A 27,507-nucleotide genomic window follows, 5' to 3' on the forward strand; every position below is an offset into this window, starting at 1 on the left:
AGGAACCCACAAGGGTTTGCATGACGTCCACTTCGAGCTCTACAAGTCTTCCAGGACGAGGCTCATCATCTAGGCTGTAGTTTCCGGCTCGGAATTTCTGGAACCACCGTTGACACTAGCTTACGCTTATTGTCTGATGCCCATATACTGCATTAATATTGTTCACACTTTCCGTTGTATTGTTGCCTTTATTGAACTCATAAAGCAAAATATGCCGAATATACTCCTTTGTCACTTCCACTATAGCTTTGAAAAAATAACTGTTAAAATCGAACTGCATTTTCAAAACTTGCATTTAGAATAAGAACAAGATAAAATTACTATCTGCTTTTATAGCAATTTCATGTAGGTAGTTTATCCCGTCTCCTTCCGACTTTTAATTCATACAATTGAAAAAACTGCATTATTTATGGGATGATCCACCCAATTTATATATATATATATATATACATATAACAGTATGAATATATATGTGTGTGTATACGTATGTATGTATGTGTGTGTGTGTGTGTGTGTGTGCGGGTGCCCGTGCGTGCGTGTGGCAACGAAGTAAAATAAGACATAAAATGTATTAAATAGACTGTTAAATGAAAGTATGATTAATTAGTTTTTTTTAATGAAAACTAAGAATTTAAAGAATAAAAATGTATAAGTTAACATTTCTTACCTGAATATGGTAATTCAACCAAAATGAATGCAAATGAGGAAAATACTTTTGGAAAAAACGAAAAGTATTTCTTTTTCTACGTGTCTTACGACAACTTCTTTCTCCAACAAGAGGATTTTCGGGGCCGACTATTACTAAAGAAGAAACAGCAGAAGTAGAAAGTTCTTGGGTCGTATTTTCAAAGGGTGAATTTCCGCAGGCCATTTTTCTGGAGCGTTCAGAAGTATTGCAACAGTTTTACCAGAGAAATAATAAACAATCACTCAGCATTCACCGAGAAAAGATAATACGTACGCCCAATGAATATGAGCTCACACTTGAAACAAATGAACTTTCTTCAGCTTTTCTCCTTATATGGAGTTTTATGGTATGGTCTTCATTTTCAGAGTCTTGTTGTTGCAAGAATTCTGCTTTTTCTTTGTTTAGTTTTTTTTATGCTTCATATCCTCTTCCTTCACCTCCTTCAAAACATACAATTTCCTGAACTACAGGCTGTGTCCCAAATGTCTCAAGGGCCCTTAAAGAGATAGCATCAGGCCCCAGCGCTCCCGAAGAAGAGTTCAAACGCTTATAAGACAGTTTTCCTCATGATTTGACTATGAAATGCGCAGCCTCTGTAATTGTGAAATTATTCTTCCGAAACTCTTTTAATGTAACGCCCCTAGAGGGAAGATGCTTTGTATACACTTTTTTTCTTTCAAAATTTACAATATATTGCTGATAATAAATTATAGCAAAGAAGTGGTATTGAAAAGGCAGGAAATGAACTGTGATCACATCAGACTCCTATGACATTTCGTCCCAGTTGCTAAATGATTTGCTGAAGCATTGTCTATAACGAGAAGGTTGTCTTTAAGTTAGCCATCTACTGTGGGGAAAAATACATCAATCAACCAAGCAGTAAATATGTTCCAGGCAACCTAGAACTTCTAGTTAAAAGCCCATTGAAAATTAAGCCTGTTATTGTTTATGTTTTTGAAAGCCTGAAAATTACAACAGATGTGACGTCGTGTTCAAATCCCTGAGGCATTGATGCAAAAATGTATGGCTACAGCCCTATTGAAATTAAAAGTGCTAAAACCAAAAATTACTCTCCTATAAAATCTCACAAAATTCAACACGGTATTTTTCTACAGCAACTTTGAACTGGCAGTCTCAGCATGCTTCACAGCACTTTGAATACGCCAAGCATGCTTTAAAAGACTTGAACCAAAGCTTGCACGTTTTATATCTTACTTGCTTTGCATCCTTATCAGTTTCAGTCCAAGGGGCATCTTCCTTAAGTTATTTATAAAGATACTTAGATTTCTCAATGAAATGCAACACTCACTGAATTCACAGTGATCTTCCATCTCATTTGCATGCATGACACGAATATTATGATACCCATATATACCTTTGGCTACCAATGCTCATTGCTTTTCTTAATCAAACAGATAGTAAATTTGGCCAATCCATGCTCATCATTAAGATCACTTAAACTAATGCTACTTTCTTCATTTTCAAAGTAATATCCGTTTGTATTGGCTTTGCGCTTTATTATCGGCATAATGAATATTCTTGGTAAAAAAAGTAAATTTAAATGTCCCCTTGTAGAAATTCTATTGGTTTTGCTTCTAATAAAATAACAAATCAGGACGATGATGTAAATTCGTTTTGCTGTACAAAAACTGTGAATAAGAATGATGGACATGTTTTCTTTATGGTATCTGTCTATTTCAATTTTTAATTTACTAATTTTCTATGGAAGTCTTTCTATGACATCATTTATTATATTTGTCGCCAAATTGATGAAAGAACGCTCGTTATCATGATTTTTTTTAAACACTAATTTTCGTTACCAAATTTAATTGAGTAATCATATTGCTTTCTCTTACGTGAACTGAAAATATCTATAAATATTTTACTGGGAATAGATAATTTAGTAGTTATAGGTTTAATGTTCGAAGCATGGATCATGTTTAATCAACTTTTAACATCCAGATGCAACATGTAAATTTATTATCACACTATCCTAAGCGGATGTCTCTACTATTTGCTCAAAACATTACACACAATATAAATAACAATAATTGTCTCATTAAACCTAAATATATCCCACGAGAAAATTACAGAGAAATAGCAGGGACAGTTTTTGTGACTTTGGTAGATTCTCCAAACCGGGTGAATTTCATGCGTTTCATGTTCCTCTTCAATTATTGTATGTTGAAAGCTGGATTAAAAATATAGACTGAGAGAGAGTTCTAGTAGGCCGACATTCTAGGAAGAAAGGAAAGATATGCATGGTAAACGCAAGAATTGGAGAGTAGTCCTTATATGGGGGATAAAAGAAGAGATGAGCAACACTGGAGTGCTTAGTGGACGGGGCAGGAGACCAGCTATTTCTCAGAACTGAGGACCACAGATTAGCAGCCGAAAAGTGGCGCATCTGTAGGCTAGAATTTGAAAAGTGTTGGGTTGTCCTTTTTTTGGATGCGGTCTAAGATATTTGTATGAAGCAGCAACGGCGTGCCAGACATGTGAACTACGTGGTTGAAAAGCAAGCTTCTTACCTCACAGCCGCGCTTTTTGAGTAAATATGATAGATGGAAATTGTGTGGAGCCCGTCGTGCGTAGGTGTGTGTGTTTGTGCGTGTGTTTGTGCGTGTGTATGTGAGCTTGTGTGTGTGTGTGTGTGTGTGTGCGTGCGTGTGTGCATGTGTTTGTCTGCGTATGAGCGTCTCTGTACTTGTGCCACCATCAACCAGTTGATAACCGATGTAGGTTCATTTGTATCCCTGTAATTTAGCAGTTCGGCAAAACAAAGTGCAATAAATTAAGCACCAGACTTACAGTAAGTACAGAAGCCGATTCATTCAACTAAACACTTCATGGCGGTGCCGCAGTATAACCGCAATCCAATGGCCGGAACAAGTAGCAGAATAAATACGATCACCGGAATGAGGTCTTATAAAACCAAGCTCATAGCTTTCATCATCTAGCTTTAAAAAACCAAACGCATTCCCATCTGCATTATTCTAACCAGCAGAAGCATCTCCCTCTGGACAGTTTTATATTATTCTATGTACTCACACACACACACACACACATACGTATCTCATCTTTTTGCATATGTATATTTATATGTATCGTCTATCTTTTACTTGTTTCATTCATTAAATTGCATCCTCGCTAGAGTACCTTCTTAAAGAATTTTTAATCGAATGAATCTGCACCAGTACTTCTGTTTTAAGCCTAGTTATTGTTCTATCGGTTTCTTTTGCTGAACCGCTGAGATACAGGGATGTAAACAAACCAACACCGGTTGTCAAGCGGCTTTGCGGGACAAACAGAAGCACAAAGACACACGATATTACATTTTATGTCTCAATTTTTCAGGAACTGTCAACAGCGTTGGAGAGCATAAAGATTAAAGTTGTGGTTAAGAAAAAGTTAGCAGACATAGAGGACTAAAAGCTATATGAATTGGAAAAGAGTTATCAGTCATGATGATTCGCGCCGGGTATCAGAGTATCGACATCATGGCTCAATGTTCTGTGTACACTGTAAAGACGTGACATGGACAGCTGCAACGGAGACTACGAGGCCGTGACCAGCAAGAAGAGACACTGCAAGCATTCTGAATGAATCTGCACGTCCTATCCCCACATCTTTGAACAGGGACTTTGTAGATGACTATATGAAACTACTGGGGACTGGTCAAATCTTGACTGGTGAGGATTATTGCTAAAGGTCATATATGTGATAGGAGGATTCGGCTCCCAAAAGGAGTGGCTGTGGGAGAATTTCTACGACTTCACCAGCCCCAATTTCTAGTTACCTAATACCCCCGATTGTAATCCTATGGATTAGTATGTGTGGGGCGCGGTTGAGAAAGACATCAGCTGCACTTCCTGCAATACCAAGGTCAAACTAGAGGCCAAGATCACGATCAGGTGTTCGAAAATCTTCCCAGGTACACGAGGAACATATACGCCAGGTTCTGGTGTGGTTTGAAGCTGTGGTGGAAGGTGTTATCTCCCGTCCATAATCTAGTTGATAATTTTAGATTTTTAAAACTACTTTTGTTTTTGGATGGGATACTGCGTTTTCTCTCTCTCTTGTAAGCAAACTGAAATTTAGCCCGAACACCTTGTATCATTGTAAACAGTTTACTTGAAATGTTTCCGCAATTAATATTGTTTTAGTGCTTCCCATCTAGTTTGATAAGCACAAAATTCTAATCGGAAAATTCAACTTCAATAATATACATTGTTCCTAAATCCGTTTACATTATAGTGGCCCATAAGTAGAGTACTTAAGATCCGTTCTACTCGCATGAAGGCATACTTTGTATTAATGTGCCATTATAAACGGATTTAGGAGTTTCGAATAGTATTAAAATAAGTTTCCGACTAGTATGTCCGTGATGGAAGTGGAGTGTTCGCGCACTCAACCCATATATATATATATATAAACACGCTGCATGATTCAAGTATTCACATACATGTGTATGCAAACAAGAGCCAGCAAGATCTCAGTAACAAAAGACGCAATATGTACAGAGTTTTTGTACTGACACTAATCTTGGTGAGTATATATTTTTTTAATACTAACTGCTGTCAATTCTACATCTTCCTTGCAAGTTTCTGCAATGACTTTGAACTTAATATCCTTATTTTCAAAATATAAATGAAAATTTTGAGTAATAGAACTAGTTTGTTAGTTGTTTTGTGTAGCTTCAAGTTAGCTCTGACCAAATTAGCTCTGACCAAATTAGCTCTGACCAAATTAGCTCTGACTGTATCTAACGACGAGGCACAGTCCAGATATCCATCTCATTTTATACCATGTCTCCACCTAACTGAAGAACGTATTGTATAATTTTGCACTGTGGTGATTCATCACCACGGTGCAATGTAACAGCTAGATATGTTGACTTGTTTTCATTGTCAATCAATTCCCTTACGCCATTCGATTCTGGTGAAGACAACAGCACAGACGGTTAGAGTCATCTTGATGTTCGTCTGCGATTGTTCTTTGGTGGTGTTCATCCTACCACTGCTGCAGCTTCTTCTGTGTGTCTATATGGTTTTTTTCCGTCCGGACTGAGCAGGAGAAACGGTGTCTTTAAAGTACTGTTGCATTAGTTTTTAGCGATACATATGGGGGTTTCGATGAGGTTTTTACGTAACGACAGGGATTGTGGTCTTGAAACTTATATCGTTATGTCCCAGTTGTGTTTCACTTTTAGTACCTTAGTTTTGTTTATCATTATTTATCTATGTATAACTTGCAATGATGCGTAGTGCAAATTTTCGTGTGCTTTGCAATGGGGAGATTAGATACCATATACGACTGGCATAGTCCAAAATAGATCTTTTGAATTGTTTATACACGATTCTTGAATTATGGAAACTTTGATTCAGTTTCTTGATGGAACGCATCCCACTGACCATTTTTGAATTTTGCAAAAGTGGTTTTACTTTCACTTTTGAAATATAAATGGTTGTGGGAATCATTGGCAGGTAGTAAATTGAGGGGAAAAACCAGGTGTTGAGAGAACTGAAGCCTACCAACTGATGAAACTGAAAATGTTAAAGCGTTGTAGAGTGTAACTTCATGGGATAGTTTGTGAGTTTAGTAGTTTATAGCACATGGGTACTTTTAGCGGAATTCATTTTGCTGCAAACACACGAACAAATTTCTCGGTAAAGGGTAATTACAAACTCAAGGAGCACCGACACATAATATACATCCCAAGATATCAAAATGAATAATGAGCTCCTTAAAAAAGAATATCTAATATCCTACGCAAATCCCATACAAACCCCATTTCCTCAATTATAATACTTGACAGTTCGAAAGATTCAATGAGATTCAATGGTGTCTTAATAGAGTCTTAAACAAAGAAAAAGTTACATGTTGATAAATAAGTTAATGTTTTTAGATGTATTTATGTGATTAAGGAGTAGTTGTGTGGTAAGTAGATTGCTTGCCAACCACATGGTTCCGGGTTCAGTCCCACTGCGTGGCACCTTGGGTAAGTGTCTTCTACTATAGCCTCGAGCCGACCAAAGCCTTGTGAGTGGATTTGATAGACGGAAACTGAAAGAAGCCCGTCGTATATATGTATATATATATATATGTATGTGTGTGTATATGCTTATGTGTCTGTGTTTGCGCCCCTCCCCCCCACCAACATCGCTTGACAACCGATGCTGGTGTATTTACGACCCCCGTAACTTAGCGGTTCGGCAAAAGAGACCGATAGAATAAGTACTAGGCTTCCAAAGAATAAGCCCTGGAGTCGATTTGCTCGACTAAAAGGCGGTGCTCCAGCATGGCCGCAGTCAAATGACTGAAATAAGTAAAAGAGAGAGTAAAGAGAGATATGATTATGAAAATAAACATGTGTGGGCTGTATAAACATAGTAGAAATAGATCGAACTGTATAGTCATTGTTACTTTCTATACCTCCTACCACATTCTAGTTTAAAATGTCTATGAAATATATTTTTAAATCCTTGTAATTTTCTGTTATTCTCCTTATATATATATATATATATAATATATATATATATATATATATACATATATATATATATATATATATATATATATATATATATATATATATATATATATATATATATATATATATATATATATATATATATATATATATATATATATATATACATATATATATATATATATATATAAAGTTTGAAAAGTTGAACTATGAACTTTTATGCTTCTTTTCCCTCTTTCGTTCCATCTCCTTATTTTTTTACTTCCTTCCTCTATGTCGTCATATCATTAATATATACCATTCTCATTTACCCTATTTTTCCCCTATTTGTCTCTGATGACAGAATATCCCATACTCGGGGATATCTCAGAAACAGCCGTAAGACTTTGAATTTTTTACAATAGTAATATTGTATACGACTTGAGGTGTTTCTCTTGCCTAAATTTTATCCTCTTTAACAATTATGTATTCGCTGCATCGGAAATCTGCAATGGCTCCACAACTGCCATCTCGGTTATAACTTTGGAACCCTAGTAATCCGTTACAGTACTTACTTAGCGTACCTTATCGTTTAGATCACCTGTGAACTAAACCCTTATACTTTGTATGTATATATATGTATATATATATATATGTATATATATATATATATATATATATATATATATATATATATATATATATATATATATATATATATATATATATATATATATATATATATATATATATATATATATATATATACATATATATATATATATATATATGGGTATATGTATTTATACATCCACACACACACACACACACACACACACACACACACACACACACACACACACACACACACACACATATATATATATATATATATATATATATATATACATATACATTGAAGTAAAAGATGAATGTCAGACCGGTGTTAATATATGTTAGTATATTAATCTTATATAGGTTTTTCTCAATTTTATGAACAACCTACTAAAATATTTCATTCATCACCTCATTCATATAATACTCTTTTTCATTATAATTTACTATTTAATCTCTAGTTATTTACCCATTATTGCCCGAATTATTTTTACATATTATTTCTTACCCACTAAAACAAACTGTAATCCCCTAACTCAAGCATATACCACTATTAGCCATAAATAACATTTTTCTGTCTGCTGTGATGATTCTATAATACAAGATTAGAAAAACTGATAGTAAATCTTTATTATATGTTATATCTGCATTTTCTTATTTTTCATTTGAATGATGAAAAACTATTGTTTATATATAAACCTATTATTTTACGAATATTATTATTCCTAATAAATATTAGGTATTGAACCAGTAATTCATTGGATGATACCATCCCTTAACGAGGTTAATTTAACCTCTAATTGAATATATATACATATATATATATATTGTTTATTTGTTTGTTTATTTCAGATGATTAGTATGCAGGCTCACTGTTCGATTGGTAATATGATTTTTTTTATTCAATTGTTAGGTTATTATGATGGTGCAGAAGATAAGTTCTGCATAAAATGACACTCAAGGGTTTAATCCCACAATGGTAGCCATTTCGTTTGTTTTATGCCATTAGGCAAGGCAAAAATGCTTGCACGTTCAACGCAGTTACTGTCAGATATGTCAGTTGAACTAACTGACAGGTCTGAACTGAAGAGAATAAAAATAAAAAACACGATAAGAATATTCTCTGCACATACTATTTCTTTTCGATTTAGCTTTTGATTAGAATTTCTTAACCATTTTTTTGTATTGATTCCTACCCCTTTCTTGTTCATCATCCCTTTTTACCCTCACTTTAGGATAAGGGTAAATAAATATTGTTTATAACACAATTTATTGCATAGCGTTAATAGCCTTTATACAAACGTAGCGTTAACATTATCAAAATTAATATTATAAAAAATATATCCAATAAAAAATATGCATATGGATAAAAAAATGTTTAATCTAGAAACAATTTCCACTGGAATCCCTTTATTTGTCCCTGAGATCCTGAAATATCACCTGTCGGAAAATTCCCCTCATATTAAGTATTTCAGTTTTCAACGATATATAATTTATATTAAAAGATCTTACAGCTTCCATGCAATTATAAGCCTGAGCTATAATTTTTATTGTAGAATATTATATTTGATAGGACTGCTCTACCTGTATGAAGCTATTGAAGTACCTGTACATTTGCACATGTAAAAGAGTTAGCTGAATGTCATTAGTATATTACCTATTTTAAAAAAGCTGATATAATTTTAAATTTATCTACAGAGATAACTAAATATAATAATGTTTTTCCAGATATCCCTGATTTTAAATGCTTTGAAGAGAAAGCAGATATTGTATTCGTACTCGACGGTTCAAGTAGCATTTGGCCACCTGATTTCAGGAAACAATTAGAGTTTGTTAATTATTTCATAGATCAAATTGATATTGGAGAAAATGAGGTAATTATTATTATTATTATTATTATTATTATTATTATTATTATTATTATTATTATTATTATTATTATTATTATTATTATTATTATTATTATTATTATTAATGTGGTGAGCTGGAAGAAACGTTAGCACGCCGGGCGAAATGCTTAGCGGTATTTCGTCTGTCTTTACGTACTGAGTTCAAATTCCGCCGAGGTCGATTTTGCCTTTCATCCTTTCGGGGTCGATGAAATAAGTATCAGTTACGCACTTAGGTCGATGTGATCGACTATACCCTTTCCCAAAATGACACTCAAGGGTGGGGCCCAGTTAGAATTTTCTTCAGGTTCAGTAGCCCATCCTGCTCACAAGGTCCCCAAACAAAGATTGTTTAAGGATGTTGAACGAAACACCCATGCTTCCAAAGGTGAATTATTCAAGCCCCAAAGAATTCCTTTCAATACATGGCTATGATGCTCCCCACTACTTCTGCTCATGATCAGAGATGCACATGTCGTCAGCCACCAAGGGACATGCTCAACTGTTTAAGGTGAAACAACTGACAAGCAAATCTGTGGTATTGAGCAGAATATTTGCTGTAGCCCATCTTTTATACCAAGACAAAACAATGTACATGAGAACATTTCCAATCAGTTCAGATCAGAAACCATGAGAGCCACTGCCGGATACTGCATCAGGGCATTATTATTATTATTATTATTATTATTATTATTATTATTATTATTATTATTATTATTATTATTATTATCATTATTATTATTATCATTATTATCATTATTGAGTGAGAGAGCAGTGCATGCCATCGAAGTGACACTGGGGTAAAATATACGAAGACCAGTATACCAATCATGACTACCCGTCTGATAAGAGTACACCAGGCACATGCATCACAAACATATGTGCGCGACATGGTGATCTCATATCAAGATAAACAGCGCATGACCTCGCAGGTGGGGCCCAGTTAGAATTTTCTTCAGATCGAGTAGCCCATCCCGCTCAAAAGGTCCCTGAATAAAGTTTGTTTAAGGATGTTGAGCAAAACACCCATGTTTTCAAAGGTGAATTATTCAGACCCCAAAGAATTCCTCTCAACACATGGCTATGATGCTCCCCCACTACTTCTGCTCATGATCAGAGACGCACGTATCGTCAGCCACCAAGGGACATGCTCAACTGGTCAAGATGAAACAACTGACAAGCAAATCTGTGGTATTGAGCAGAATATTTGCTGTAGCCCATCTTTTATACCAAGACAAAATGTACATGATAACATTTCCAATCAATTAAGATCAGAAGCCATGAGAGCCACTGCCTGGTACTGCATCCGGGCATTTATTATCATTATTATTATTATTTGTTGTAGTAGTAGTAGTAGTAGTAGTAGTAGTAGTAGTAGTAGTAGTAGTAGTAGTAGTAGTAGTAGTCAGTCAATTGCCATGTATATGGTGTGATCCATCTTTCCCGGTCTGTCCCTCTTCTCTGTCCGATTGTGGTTCTTGTGATTTTGGTTAAAGCACTTTTGAACATATTCCATTGTTCATTCAAATCTCCGGTCTGTTGCAGTGGAGAGGCTTGTCAAAATGTCAAAACAGCCATGAGCTGGATGCCACTGGAAAGTAAGAGAAAAAGAGGCCGACCAAGGAAGACATAGAATAGTGCCTTGAAAGAAGACCTATACTGACTGAACTTGGGAAGAAACATGACGGTTAGCCAGAGACGGAGACAATTGACGATTACTGACTGCCCGATGTGCCGCTCAAAGGCACCAACGGACAGAAGAAGAAGAAGAAGAAGAAGAAGAAGAAGAAGAAGAAGAAGAAGAAGAAGAAGAAGAAGTAGTAGTAGTAGTAGTAGTAGTAGTAGTAGTAGTAGTAGTAGTAGTAAGGCGGTGAGCTGACAGAGCCGTCACCATACCGGGAGAAATTATTAGCGGCATCACTTCCGTTTTTATGGTGTGAGTTCCATCGTGGTTGACTTTGCCTTTCATCATTTCGGGCGAGGGGGAGATAAATTAAGTACCAGTCAAGCCCCCTCCCCCCAAAATTCCAGGTCTTGAGTTGGCAGCAGAAAGGATCATCATCATTAGAATTATTAGAATTAACATTATTAAGGCAACGAGCTGGCGGAATCGCTAGCACACTGTACGAAATGCTTAGTAGCATTTCTTCTGTTTTTACGTCCTGATGACATGTCGACTTTATCTTTCATCCATCCGAGGTCGATGAAATAAGTACCAGTCAAGCACTGGGACCGATGTAATCGACTTAACCTCTCTAAAATTGCTGGCCTTGTGCCAAAGTTTGAAGTTATTATTATTGTTGTTGTTGCTATTGTTGTTGTTGTTGTCGTTGTTGTTCATGTTGTTGTTGTTGTTGTTGTTGCTATTGTTTTATTTTAATTTCTATCGGTGTGACACTCCTTCAAAACTGTTTGTAGGTTTTGCTTGTGTTAACTGTTTAAAAAGTCTACCTTCTAACGCCTTCGTTCTGTAATGTTGCCAAACTGATCACAATGCTGAGGAACTGACCAGTTCCGTTTTATTTTCGTTCTTCATGATAGAATTTGTTATTTTTTTTAAAATCAAAACATGGCATCGAAATTCTCGACAGAACACTGGAGGGAAGAAAATAGTGTTTAAAATAGCATTCTTAACGACTTTTCCCCATCTTAATGGTGGTTGAAGCCAGGGCGCCACCTGCAACGCCAATGCGAAAGGTGGAAACAATAACAACAACAACAACAAAACAAAAGAATGGACGATGATATCTTTCCTGTCGTCGCCACTTCCACATGCACCACTCCTGATAAGAATGACAAAAGTAGCATCAACAACAAACACAACTATTGCAATCAACAGTAACAACAGAAATATCAACACCAGTCTCAGAAAAATTCAGCTCTCGTACTACCAAAGACATCACTACCACCATACTCATTCACATCATCAGTGTGCCAAGCCTTAGTGTGTACAAAACTGGGTCTTTTGCAAATGCTTCAAAGGTATCAGAAAAAATTTTAAATTGGGAAACTTTGTAACAAAAGTAGAGTGAAGAGTGGCTCTCAAGATAACAGAATATATTATAGAACAAACTTAGAGGAAAACGGTAAAATACTATTGCATGAGCTTAAAAGTAAAAGGGTGGAAAGATGAATCCAAGACCAAGTGTACCGGTACTTCAAATTTTTTCTGAATCAAAGAACTCCCATCATTCATGTCAGGCACTACGTTACAATCAACGTGAGACTCTCCTCGGAGATGAGACCAGAAACCACTTCAAAGTCTTTCTCAAAAACGAATCCTGATATCTTTGTATCTTGATGAACGCATAGCAAAAGTGAAGTTTGTAGCCGTGCTGCCAGAAATAAAATCTGCTGCTTGTAAATAGCATATTGTCCGACATTGAAAAGGAGACTCAACTATTAGACATGCACAAGCAACCTAAAGAGAACTGAGTGGGAAAGGAATGGAACCCCTGATCCAAGAAGATCAGGAGAGAATCTAAGTTATCTTCAGGTCAAAGGTGTATCTAGTACTAATGTATTTTACAAAGACGGCGGTTTGTGTGTTTCTAGCACATAGAAGAAGCCCTCCAAAACTTGATTAAAGGTTTCCAACTGTCTCAGGGACACTGACAGCATTTCACAGATGTGCCAGTCTGGGCAAGGATCAACCACAGCTGGTCATGCAGATCGTATCTATATCGAATAAAGATAGTGTGGAACGTATACAGATTTTAAAATCCACAAAAATATTATCTGTATGGCAACTTACAAAGGAATCACAGAAAGGTTATTAGATGTCGAGTATATCTATGCCGGTGAACAATGACTACCTACATCGGACTAGCGTATTACTTAAGCGGCATTTGATGATGAAAATCATCAATAACCGGTGATGAGGAAACCTGAAGAGAAAAATTAAACCAGAATCGATAACATTCAGCAAGGAGCTAACGATAGAGAGGAATAGACTGGAAGAGGAGTTAGCTATCAATCTAGTAGAGGCGATTATTAAAAGCATTGCAACCGATATCTTAGCGGCGAGACTAGCTTTCGACCATTTCTTCAACGCGAAACACGAAGACTGCATTGTTTGTTGGAACTCGTGGCCAAAAATAAAAGCTATTTGAAGAGTCTGAGTGGCAACGTAACCACAATCTTTGATGGAACGAGACAACTGCGTGCTACTCGACTGTGGAAACTCCTGCAATCAACAGAAAGAACGGAACACATAGGAATAAATAGGAATAAATAAACTCTATAGGAATAAAGTAATTGGGTGTTGTTTGTTCGAAATAAACATGCATACGCACACACACACATACACATACACACATGCATACATACATGCATGCATGCATATATACATGCACATTTTTTTTTTTTATCCAGTTTCAGCTCATGAGCTGTGGCCATGCTGGGGCACCGCCATTTTGTGTTGCTACACAATTTTACTTCACGAATTTTACTTCAGGAATTGACATTTGGTGCATGAGAGAGTTTGATGCAGCTGCTCTCATCTGCGCCTCCTGCCGTGAAGTTGGTTCATCTGGGACACCTGACAGGAAGAGGTCCAGCCTTTTCTTGAAGACACCTACATCCACCGCATGCAGGTCTCTCAGGTCCTTCGGGAGGATATTGAAGAGCTGTGGACCTTTGAAGCCCAGGCTATTGCAGTATCTTGTCCTACATCTTGATGGCAAATTTGGAGTCCTTGGCACTATGCAATGGCGTCCAGTTCTTTTATTTGTGTAACTTTCGATGCCAAAGTCTGGGACAATACCTTCGAGGATCTTCCAGATGTATATTATGGCATATCTTTCTCGTCTACGCTCTAAGGAATAGAGTCTTCATCTCTTGAGTCTTTCCCAATAGCTTTTATGCTGCATAGAGGCTATCTTCTTTGTGTAGCTTCATTGATATATGTACACACACACACACACACACACACACACACACATATATATATATATGTGTGTGTGTATATAGTCACAACGAGGATATTTAAACCTCGTATAGGGTTATTTTTTATCCAAGATACACTGATTTAATATATTTTGAAGAGATATTTCTTCATTGAATATATCATATGAAATATCGTAAAATATCAAATATTATCATCGAGTTAGAAAACAGAGATGAAATTTTATCTCAATTTATTTCACTTTCGTACATTCTATTTTATTTACTTTATTTCATTTTATTTCTACTTTATTTTATTATATATTCGTTTTATTTTTATTTATTATTTTTATTTTATCTTCATTTTATTTTTCCTCATATATACATTCATTTATATACCTAAAGAAGTAACTTAGAAATGAACATATATACCAATACACATGCATATTGATGTTTAAATTATTAACATTCATACTTGTTATGTGTATATATATATATATATATATGTGTGTGTGTGTGTGTGTGTGTGTGTGTGTGTGTGTACGTAAGCATATATACGCACACACGTATACAAACATGAGTATAAATTTTGTTTCACTTCAATTTTTTTATTCCATGAACATAAACTTTATTTCACTTTTACTTTCTTTTATTCATTATGTTACTTTACTTTTATATACTATAACCCATTATTTATTATTACCATTATTATTATTATTATTATTATTATTATTATTATTATTATTATAGGCGCAGGACTTATTCTTACAAAGAATAAGTCCTGGTGTCGATTTGTTCGACTAAAGGCGGTGCTCCAGCATGGCCGCAGTCAATGACTGAAACAAATAAAAGAATTAAAGAAAGAATTATTATTATTACATAGGCGCAGGAGTGGTTGTGTAGTAAGTAGCTTGTTTACCAACCACATGGTTCCGGGTTCAGTCCCACTGCGTGGTACCTTGGGCAAGTGTCTTCTACTATAGCCTCGGGCCGACCAAAACCTTGTGAGTGGATTTGGTAGACGGCAACTGAAAGAAGCCCGTCGTATATATGTATATATATAAATATATATATATATATATATATATATATATATATATATATATATATATATATATATATATATGTGTGTGTGTGTGTGTGTGTGTGTATATATGTTTGTGTGTCTGTATTTGTTCCACCCCCACCCCACCCCAACATCGCTTGACAACCGATGCTGGTGTATTTACGTCCTCGTAACTTAGCGGTTCGGCAAAAAGAGACCGATAGAATAAGTACTAGGCTTACAAAGAATAAGTCCTGGGGTCGATTTGCTCGACTAAAGGTGGTGCTCCAGCATGACCGCAGTCAAATGACTGAAACAAGTAAAAGAGTAAAAGATTATTATTATTATTATGATTATTATGATTATTATTATTATTATGATTATTATTATTATTATTATTATTATTGAATCAAAAATAAAACTAATAATTTTAACGCATACATGCACACACATTCATACACACATAATAAACATGACTATATACTCTGAGTATTTCAAACGGATTATAATGTAATTTTTGTATTGTCATTTGTACACCCTGATGATTTTCGTTACAATGTATATGAAATGCAAAATTATATATTTATACGTGATTTGTAACTAATTTTGTTTGTGAAATGAAACAGTTGTAGGTAATTATGTTAATTAATCAATAGATTAGTTTGTATCCACTAGACTTCTCTGTTTTCTAACTCAATAATATTTCTCCCTCTTTCTCTCTCTCTCTCTTTCTTCCTTTCTCCCCCCCCTCTCTCTCTAAACCATTGCCTGGTTTAAAAAGCCACATCAGACACCGTGATGGATCTAAGGTGTAGGTACAGGAGGTGGTCATACTCTGCATGAGGAGTAGACAACCACCATATATATATATATGTGTGTGTGTGTACACTGCCAAAATATTGCTTAGATTTATCTGGGAACTTAACTAAAAATCTTTACCTTCATGGAAGTACCGACCAACATCCATATCCTCTGGAAAAAGATGAGTTGTGAACATTATTCTCCTGCCTATATTCTTTTACCTACTTTTACTCTTTATTCTTTAACTACTTCATTCTTCTGTTTTATTCCTTATAAACTGTGAATGTTATTCCTTGTAAACTGTAAATTTTCCCCGTCGAAAATATTCATACCATGTCTCTGATGACAGAATACCCAGTACACGGATACGCTAACGAACCTCTTGGGGCATCCCAGAAACAGTTGTAAGACATCAAATTCACCTTACCTTAATTAAATTATTCTAAATGACTTCAGATACTCCTTCTGCCTTGATTTTGATTTCCTCTAATATATATACATGAAATAACGGAACCCTGACAAGGATCCCTAGATCCAGCCATAACTGTGATGTTGGAACCTAATGGTCGACTAACTTACCCAGCATACCTATTCGTTTAGATCACTAGTGAGCTAAACCCCTCATATTCTTTATATATATATATATATATATATATATATATATATAGTTGAAATTAAAAAAAACAACAAAAGGCAAAGATAGGTGTATCAACAAGCAAGTGTATTAGTTTGACGCTCAGGAAAATGAAAGTCTTTCACGTTTCAATCTTATGCTCTTCAACAGAAAGGAATAAGAGAGACTGTGTGAGTGTGTGTGTGTGTGTGTGTGTGTGTGTGTGTGTGTGTGTGTGTGTGTGTGTGTGTGTGTGTGTGTGTGTGTGTGTGTGCGTGTGTGTGTGTGTGTGTGTGTGTGTGTGTGTGTGTGTGTGTGTGTGTGTGTGTGTGTATAATATGCAAGCAGATTGACCATCTAGATAATGCTTCAGTATTTATGTGATATATGTGATATTTCTTACTGATATATTTCAGGTGAGAATTGGTGTTGTAAACTTCAGTAAAAATGCAGAACCTAGTATCTATCTATCGGAGTTTGATGACAAACTTAAATTGAAAGAGAGAGTATTACAAGTTTCCCAAGAACATAAAAATACTAGAATCGCTTCGGCTTTGAATTTACTAACCAGTACCATGTTTACAACTGAAAGGGGTGCCAGAAAAAATGTCAGACATATCGCATTCATTCTAACTGATGGAATTTCACAAGAGGTGAAGAAAACCCAATTAGCTGCTAAACAATGCCGAGATGCTAATATAGAATTGTTTGCTATTGGAATTGGAAACGAAACCAACGACGAAGAATTGAAAGGAATTGCCAGTCAACCCAAAGCAAGCCATTACTTTCATGTATCCAATTTTAGCGCTTTAATCGATGAAAAAAGAGACATATTCAAAGTTTCATGCACGAATAGTAAGTATTAAAAGTTAACTATTTATGTAATAGATACATGCAAATAGGTGAAATATGTTTCCCATCACATAAATAATAATAATAATAATAATAATAATAATAATAATAATAATAATAATAATAATAATAATGATAATAATAATAGACCCACGATTTGTCGAGAAGGAAGGCGAAAAGATAGATAAATACAACCCTGTTAAGAATGAAATAATCCGACTATGGAAAATGAAGAAGATGAAGATAGTGCTAATTATTGTTGGATCCTTGGAAACATTATCAGAAGGCATCAAGAGGAATATAAAGCAAATTGGAATAGAGTACCCAGTAGAACTGTTACAAAAGGTTTGCCTCCTTGGCACGGCCAGAATAATCAGGAAAGTATTAGATAGCTGAAAAGAATGGATAGCATAGTACTGTAGGCTGCAGGTAGCAAGCCAGCTACGCATGTAAGACTCCAGGAAGCTCTAACAAGACATGTGATAAAGAGAAATAATAGTAATAGTTACAGCTACAATATTCTTAAATGGACTATAAGTGAACTAATCAAAATAGACAGGAAAACAAGAAAAATAATGACAGGATTTAGGATGCACCGCCCAAAATCTGACATAGGAAGGTTATATATACAACGCATCGAAGGTGGTACAGTCCTTATACAGCTACGAAACTATTACAAAATAACTACCATAGGATTACAGAAATACCTATTTCAGAAGCGAGGAAAATTAATACAAATAGCCACAAAACACGAACAAAGCAAAAGATTATGAAGAAAAATAACAAACAACAAAATCTGTAAAATAAATGAAATCCAGACTAAAACTAGAACAGCAACGGATCATGATAAAACGATGGTAAGAAAAGCCCCTTCATGGCAAATACTGGATTAAACTCAACAAATAAGACATAGACAAAGCCCCCTTAAGGAATATATTCCTTCTTAGCCAGGACTGGGCAGCCAGAGACAATACGGTTTATTGTTTCTTGTCCATCTCCACATATTCTGAATTTACTTGTATTTTTTTTTTCATTACATACTTTTGATGAATTCTGGTGGGAAGGCTTTGATTTTGTGTTGCAATTAAAAATCCTTCAGTCTCTGCTTTGAGTCCTAAGCTTCTCAGCCACTGTTGGGATTTTGCTTTGTCTATTTCTTTTCTGTTTAGTTTAACCCAGTATTTGCCCTCCAGTTTTAGTTTGGATTTTAGTTGTTTTACGGCTTTTGTTGTTTCTTCTTTTCCTTCATAGTTGTTAGGTACTAACATTATTATTATCATTATTATTATTATTATTATTATTATTATTATTATTATTATTATTATTATTATTATTATTATTATTATTATCTTCATTAACCACTAGGGCTCACACCAAAACGTGGACATTACAAAGACATTGCTGCAAAATAGAGGTAGGGGTTGCAAGTAAATGAAACAAAAAAACATAAAATTTTAGACAAGGAAAATTCCCAAACTGAAAGAGACTTTCAAGAGCTGCCCATGGAAATCAGACAAAAAAGCATGGGCGCCTCCACCAATAAAGCAACCATTCTTTCCAAGCTGTTCACTAATTTTAAAAGCGACGCTCTGAGCAGTTGTGTTAACTCGAACCCTGCTCTCCGCTCTTATTCACTTTTCAATTAATTTTCTGGAACGCAGTACTTGCCAATTCATTTCGCTTTATAATTGAAGTTTGAAAAATTTGAGTTTCGCTTAGAGAAAGGTGTCTATCTTCAGCCCTTTTAACTTTTCCACTACACAATCATTTTCGCCAAGGCCACCTGAGATAAAAACTGCTTGCTTTTCGCAGACAAATGAAGGCCAAGCAGGACTCAGCTGATAACCGAACAGCAGCTGTTTGGCATTAACTCCACAAGTCAGCAATGCTCGGACACTATAGAAATACGTGCAGAATGGTTTGGTCACTCTATGCGCATCGCAGACAGATTTGGTTGACGGCACTACCGTGCCTGTAGTGTTTACTTCGAACTGGGAATACTACCAGTAGCACTATTAAGCATAATACTTCTGGAAATTATGCATAAGCCTAGAACTGAAAGTCCTGCAGAACAAAGCAACCAGTTTATTTTCGTCGACCCCCAAACTTTCCCCGAAAGCGACATCGCTTTTGCCTGCCACTAATTACCTATAGAACGCCAGTTAGAAATTTCTGCCGAACACATTGCCTAATTGGTATAGGGCTGTGAGCGATTGATAGCATTTCAAATGCCAAACCCCCTCTTTGGTCTTTGCTTAGTCCTAAACTGCGGCTTTGTCAAAGAGACAAACTGGGAAAACGTATCAGACATTGCCGGAGATGTCATAACCTGAGCACCTGTCTACAAATCACTAGCCACGGCACACTCAGACCCGCATGCACGGGTGTTGGCTACAAATGAACCGCTTCACTAGTGGAATGCGATTCTTCCACAAAAAAGTGAAAGAGCAGAGACTCCAGTTTCATCAGATGCGAACTGGTGTAATGTTTGACGGTTTGGTGACAATTAGTGACGAAGGAAATATGTGTTCACCACCTTTGCCTGACCCTTCAAGGATAGCTTCTTCTCGGCTCTTTTCCGGGTAATACTGGCTACTCTGCTTACCACCACGTCTCAGTTGTTGCTAAACCTACAGACCTAGACCAAGCCAGACACTCGCAATTTAAGCGGTTTATCCGTGGGTCCATCGACCCCATGCTACCGAACGGCATAGGCTTGCCTCTCCCGGCATTGAGCTCACCGTACACTCTGCTTTATATCGAAGACTTGAGTCATCTAAAACGATGTCAATACTGCTACAGTCATTTGAGAAAGTTCTAAGAATATGCTCTTCCTTTTCAATGTCAATGATCCTGAAAGGGGTATTGGGCATTATCCTTCTTCTAAGACAACAAATAAAAAATATGGGGTTTTTCACTTCGTTAATTTCGGTTTGGATCGTATTACATTTGATATTTACCATTTAAAAGCTGTTTTATTGCATAATTTCACAAATACGGTTTTAAGTTTTCAAATTAGCAGTTTATATTAGGTTCAACAATAATCACCACGATTATTTTCATTATTTTATTATCGATAAAACCGATAAGGCTGACATGATTTCTGCTGGTGCCTTTATTGTTCAATAATAGAGAATAATAGAGAATTATACATATTTAAATTGCAAGTGTCAAAAGTATGAATCATCTTTACATGTATCGAGAATATGAGTTACCTTTATATATCTTAACGGTACTATTTTATCTATTTCAGATTCTGAAATTGTGCTCAATAATGAGAAAGGTACAGTTCATGGAATATTTGCTTCTCTGCTTTTCTTTTGAGTCCTTCAATTTTATAATGTTATTTTTTTAACAGAAACTCCCTCTATAGCACAAAGTCAGTAAGCTTGAACTCCAATACCCGCTATGCAACGCTATGGAGAATACAGAGCTTATGGCCGGTGGCGAAAACAAGCTACAAAACAACACTTGCAACAAAGCAGTAACACATCTTTTCGTCTGTTCATTCATACTTTCGTAATTGTTCGAAAAAGCAACCTTGAGGCGATGAATAATTTATACAAAGAGAGAAAATTCTTTTCTACTCTAGGTACAAAGCCTGAAATTTGGGGGGAGGGGCCAGTCGATTAGATCGGACCAGTACGCAACTGGTACTTAATTTACCGACTCCGAAAAGATGAAAGGTAAAGTCGACCTCGGCGGAATTTGAACTTACAACGTAAAGACAGACGAAATAGTGCTAAGCATTTCGCCCGACGTGCTAACGTTTCTGCCAGCTCGCCGCCTTGCAAAGAGAAAAATTGAAGTAATTTTTCATGGAAAAGGAAATTAAGTAACTTTACATAATTCAAATTAAAATTCTATCAAATGTAAACACCGGAATATAGATTTTTCCTGCAGATTGGGTATATGTTTTTGTCTTGTTTCTTTTTTTTTTTTTTTTGCAGAAGTAACGTCCTGACTTAAACGGGGAAATTTTTGTAAGAAAAAAAAATCCCCTAGAACAATCAGTTATTATTTTCTCTTTCACAACTCATTTCATTGCTCCCTGGTGTGCATGTAAAAGTGTGTGGACTGGGGCATGTTTTAAGTATGATATTCTTCGGTAAAACTAAGGTTTGCAAAGTGCAACATGACAGCTCTGTGCGTGCTGCATTAGTTCGAGTGGCTGTATTGAATACTGTGGCACCTATGTTTTGGAAAAGCTTTATTATTGACGATCTTTGGGGATTAGGATAGCATCTGCTCTTAACATAACACTCAAGAAGTATCCATGGAATTTCTATCCTCCTGAAAAATGGCCAACATTCTAGTGACATCAAGTATCTGAAAGATATCGAATGGAGTTTCCAAATCCACCAATATGGACTTTGGACAAATCGAAACAACATCTTGATCGTACTTAGATATATTACTTACAAGGTGAAGCATATTTATATCGCTGCTTTTATCAATATTTTGTAAGGATAACTTAGGTAGGACATCTAACCAAGGAAACAGTTGCAGGAAGTTGAACGTGTCGCTTCAGTACAGAAAGCATTGCAGCAAGCCAACGAGACGGAAATATAAAGTGTCTTAAAATATGTCTTTTAAAGCATGTCTTAAAATATTAGTGCTTATTATAAAATAAATTCCTCTTTAAGGTTCAGTTGCCACATTTTCCTAAACCAAATTTCAAATGTATTTCTCTATTAATTCCTGTACTTTCTGCAACATTATGTCCAACTGTTTATCACCTGCGGCGTACAAATCGAGGTTGCCTATATACAAAAGTTGGTTGATTGCTTGCCTAAAGTATATGTATCTGAGTCCGGTCTGGTCCGGAATGTTGGTTAAAGCTGTTAACATTGGGTAGAAAAATGGTGGGGAGAGAGAAAAGAAATTTCCTCTTGTAATAGAAATGTTTTCATGACATGTTTGATATACTTTGCCTTTTAGTGATGCTACTCATGCCTGATGTTTCTTGAACCCACGGTCAGGGACACTGTCGAAAGCATTCTGGTAATCAGTCCATGCCACGATCAGATCCTTCTTTTTCCACACTTTTCATTTGTGGTTATTTTTTTTTCAACAAATCTCTTTACAGTTATGATAAGCCTTATGCAGCATCTTTTCTTTGTTCTTCTGGAAATTGCTTATTTTCAGTTAAACATGTATCCTCTGTAAGGATCTTAATGGATCTTTAGTTTTGGATTTTGTTCTCTATTTATTTGGGGGGGGGGGAATGATTTATTCCCAGCGGGGATTCAGGTTTTCCTTTTGTTTCTTTCAATAAATCATTGCATATTTTTTGCCAGCACTTTGTGTGTAGCTGTCTCGCTCGAAACTTCTCCCTTTCAGTTTTCCATTTGTTCATTTTTATTTATCTATTTACTTATTTATTTATTTATTTATTATTTTGCCGTCTGAGATACTTATATTTCTATTTCTGTCTATGATTGTCCATGTGGTGCACATTTTGTTTTGAGCAGTGTCATCCGCAGCGATCTGTTCATTGTTAATTCTTCTCAAAAATACCTTTATTTCTCTTATGTTTTGGCCCTGCTTTGATTTCTGTGTTACGTAATTCTTCATCTAGAATTATTTGACTGCTGAACTGGCAAAATCGTTAGAACGCCGGACAAGGGCATTTGTTTTATTTCTTTATCCCACTGAGTGTGGCTTTACCTTTCATCCATCTGAGCCTAGTTCTTGAATAAGAAATTAGTTGTAGTAGTATGTATAGTACATAAAATGTTTGTAGAGTACAGTAATAAATAAATACGATTAAAATATTTAGCTTGGTCACCCATATTTCAAGTTTAAATTCCGATGTTACATTTTACAAAACCGGAATCAATTAAGTATCAACTGAGAATAAATTTAAAGCTATTTACCATGTAAAAATATTTTTTCTTCTTTTTTATTATTCTGCTTGGAAGAGTGTATGTATTTATGCATATGTGCACGTGCATGTGTGAACATGCGTGTATATATATCTATATTGATATTAGATGTTACATAAGGCAACAAACTAGCAGAATCGTTATTACGCCGGGAAAAATGCTTAGCGTGTTCAAATTCCCCCGAGATCGACTTTACCTTTCATCCTCTCGGGGTCGATAAAATGAGTACAGGTTGAGTATTGGGGTTGATGTAATCAACTTACCCCTCCCCCGAACCTGCCGATAGCCTTATGCCAAAATTTGCAACCAATATTAAATGTTACACTACCTATGATGGTATGTCACATGTATATTATTGTAAAATTCTAGAGACTGGTAAGAGAGTGTGAATGAATAGACATGCAACAATCACAGTCACTGTTTAAAGCTAGTAATTGATGTAAAAAGAAAATTAGTTAAAAAATATGAAGGAGACTCGGAGATAGGAAATGCTCTCTATAAAGTAAAGTATAAAATATTTACCATAGAAATATATTTATTCATATCCTTTGATCGATAACAACTTGATTATAAATGAGAGAAAGGATACCTTAATAAATCGAATAGGAATCGGCTGAGTTGTAGAGATTCTGTTTGAAATTTTTCCATTCATTATAGCTGAATACATAATGCGGTAAATTGACAGTTGTTAGAGCGCTGTCTAAGTGTGCTGATTTTCGGTGTTCAGCGTTCAAATCCGGGCAAGATCAACTTTACTTTTCCTCCATTCGGGGTCGACATAGATTAAGTATCAGACAAGCACTAGGGTTAATGTACAGTACTCCTCAGTCAACTCTAATGTATCTAAATCCGTTCAGTAGTTTTTTACAATTAGTTATTGTTATTTTATCCTACCTTATCTCAAATCAAATGTGCATTTGACCCAATGTTCCAACTGTGACCATCTGTCATTTGTTTAGACATATAGTATTTGGGTCTATATTGGGTCTACATAAATATACGGTGATGTAATTATTTGGTGTCACTCTTAATGTTAAGTATTTTTCTTGGTTCACATATTTCTAAGATCGAAAGTTCTCGCGCTGGGATCCTTTTTTTCTCTTCACTTAAACACACCAATTTACAGATAAGAAGCATATGTCAGTACCTGTTATGATGGAATGATGGATTAGTGTCATAGAATTGGTGTATCAATGAATTTTATTTCGTTTATAAATACATCTTCATACGCAAATCGACCCTCTTGCTAATTAAAATGGTTAGGATATAAAGCAAGAAAGAAAAAACAAAATATTTAATTAATATTATTTGATATTCTTAAAAGGAAATCATTCTTAATATTAATCTATAAATTTTATTTTATTTCTAGGGTGCAAAAATATATCTGCTGATGTGTTTTTTCTTCTTGATTCGTCGTCTAGTATCCTTGAAGTTGATTTTAAAAAGCAGCTGAATGCTGTGGAAGATATCATAGATACCTATAGCATTGGCTCTGATAAAGTGCGTGTCGGGTTATCATTATTTAGCAACACTTACAAACCAGTCATAGATTTGAAAAATGGAGATGAAAAGTCAACTATTATTAATAAAATCAGAAGTGTTCAGTACCTAAGAGGCGGAACGAATACTGGCGTTGCTTTGAACAAAGTTAGAACTGAAACATATAATGAAAAATCTAGTAGAAACCGTTTTTTGATTATATTTACTGATGGACAATCACTTCAAAAAACCTTCACAATAACAGAGGCTCAAAAACTCAAAGAAAATGGTGTAGTTATTTTTGCTGTTGGAGTCGGGCCGTTTGTTGATCAAGACGAATTGAATGCAATATCCAGTAATCCTTCGGAAGAATTTGTTTTGAAATTTGTGAACATGGACCAGCTGTCGAATAAAGTGAAATTTCTAAGCAATAAAACATGCACAAAAATTGCTGAAAATATACCAAGGGATCAAGAGTGTCAGTAAATCATTTTTATCTACATATGATAACTAGCTTTTCAATGGATTACATTAGATTGTATCATAGTTGGTTATATTATATGATTATATTGTATTGAAGTTTAACATCTAGAGTTGAGATTATATGAATTAACTTGAAACTAGATTTTAAAAATCAAAAACATTTATAGTCGCTAAGAAAGTGTGAATCACTTAACCATTGTGTAGAAATTTACATTTATCATGTTACATTGGACACTATCATAGTGTCTTTCAGTAGAATAAAGTGGTGCTGTTTCTCGTCTTCTTCGGGAAGGAATGAAACGTAATATTTCTAGCCGAGCTCAATATTGCCTCTCATACTTCTGAAGACAATGAAATATGTACTATTGAACTGCTTCATGCAAAAATGGTTTTCATTTATTGTGGTTGGTAAAATATGTACTAGTGAAGTTGTCTGGCAAAACATATGGGCCTCTTACAAATATATTAAACTGAAAAGTATGTGGCAATTCATGTCTGTTTCAGTAGAATTAACGACTTAAAATAGGCGAATCAAAAGTATACTGTGCATATATGTATTTCGCAGCAAATACTGTACCCATGGATTCGATATATTCTGTGAAATATAAAAACATATTATAAAGGAATCGGAATTCAGATATCAATTACGATTGGTTATTTAGAAAAGGATGTGTCCGTAACACGTAGCATTATGTTCATGAAATGCAACGTAAAAGTCAGAACAATGGAAGAAATTCCCTTTTCCAGTTAATGTCTAAAAGAAGTAAATGAAAAGAAATGTTCAGTTAGTTGACTTTGAACTGACCAATCTATAAAATATTTTTTGATATCCAATCGATATAGGAAAACGATTAATATCACCTAGCTTTGTGTCAGAATTGAATAATGTTAGTAGTCTACTAAAATATATGTATAGAAATTGCACTGTATTTCCTGTATTACAGTATTTCAGTATCTATTTAAACTTCTTTTTTTTTTTACTTTTACAGATTGCAAATCAACCAAAATTAGCGATTTTGTATTTGCTCTAAGCAACAACTATTTGGGACATAGAAAAACAACATACATTCTCAAAGCTCTTGATGATATTACTGGAAGAAAGTCAATCCGTGAAAAATTCAGATTCGGAATGGTTTTTGATAGGTGCCCATATTTACAGGATATTTCATTTAAGTACGAAGATAGTAATCAGAAAGTCCAGCAACAAATCATGAAATATAAAAATAAACCACTTTATACAATATTCGAAAAATTAAACAATTTTGAATATTCAAAGTCCTTGAATCGAAGAGTAAATCTCGTATTTGTTGATGAATCCATGCCTTTAGATAACCTTAAGTTGCTAGCTGAGTTAGCTCGCAAAAACATGGAAATTTACATTGTGGCAATTGGAACAAAGATGAATTTTAAGGACATCGAAGCTGTTCCTTCAAGCCATATTATCTTCATACCGTCATATGAAGTTTTACTTTCGAAGTTTTATCATAAATTCGCCGAATATTTTTGCGTTAAAGCTAGAGATGTTGAATTATCTTAATACTTTAAACTTAATTATCCATATAATGCAGAAAAATACGTATTTTTCTGCATTATATGGATAATTTATCCTGATCACGCTATTTATAGCATTATCACGCGTTTGAGAAATAAATTTATTTCTGTATCTTACAATACATCTCAGCGCTTCATTTTAAACTTAATGTTAAGTTTTAGACTTTTAAGCATAAACTTCTAACAGTTATAACAACTAAGAGCATAAAATTCTATAATTGAATAAAAATATACCAATGTAATGTAA

At 35.0% G+C, this 27,507-nt stretch overlaps 1 protein-coding gene across 1 annotated transcript; it reads left to right on the forward strand.

Annotated features, from left to right (window-relative positions):
• The first annotated feature begins 5,139 nt into the window (after positions 1–5,139).
• LOC106869758 (collagen alpha-6(VI) chain) lies at positions 5,140–27,507 on the forward strand. The gene is made up of 7 exons (XM_014915623.3): positions 5,140–5,236; positions 8,628–8,658; positions 9,504–9,649; positions 17,424–17,862; positions 21,113–21,142; positions 25,117–25,704; positions 26,699–27,507. Exons 1-7 carry the CDS (start codon positions 5,204–5,206, stop codon positions 27,244–27,246), a joined length of 1,815 nt encoding a protein of 604 aa, XP_014771109.1. The 5' UTR covers positions 5,140–5,203; the 3' UTR covers positions 27,247–27,507.

Source organism: Octopus bimaculoides, chromosome 4 (assembly GCF_046866305.1).
Source record: "Octopus bimaculoides isolate indiv1 chromosome 4, ASM4686630v1, whole genome shotgun sequence".
Classification (NCBI taxonomy): domain Eukaryota; kingdom Metazoa; phylum Mollusca; class Cephalopoda; order Octopoda; family Octopodidae; genus Octopus; species Octopus bimaculoides.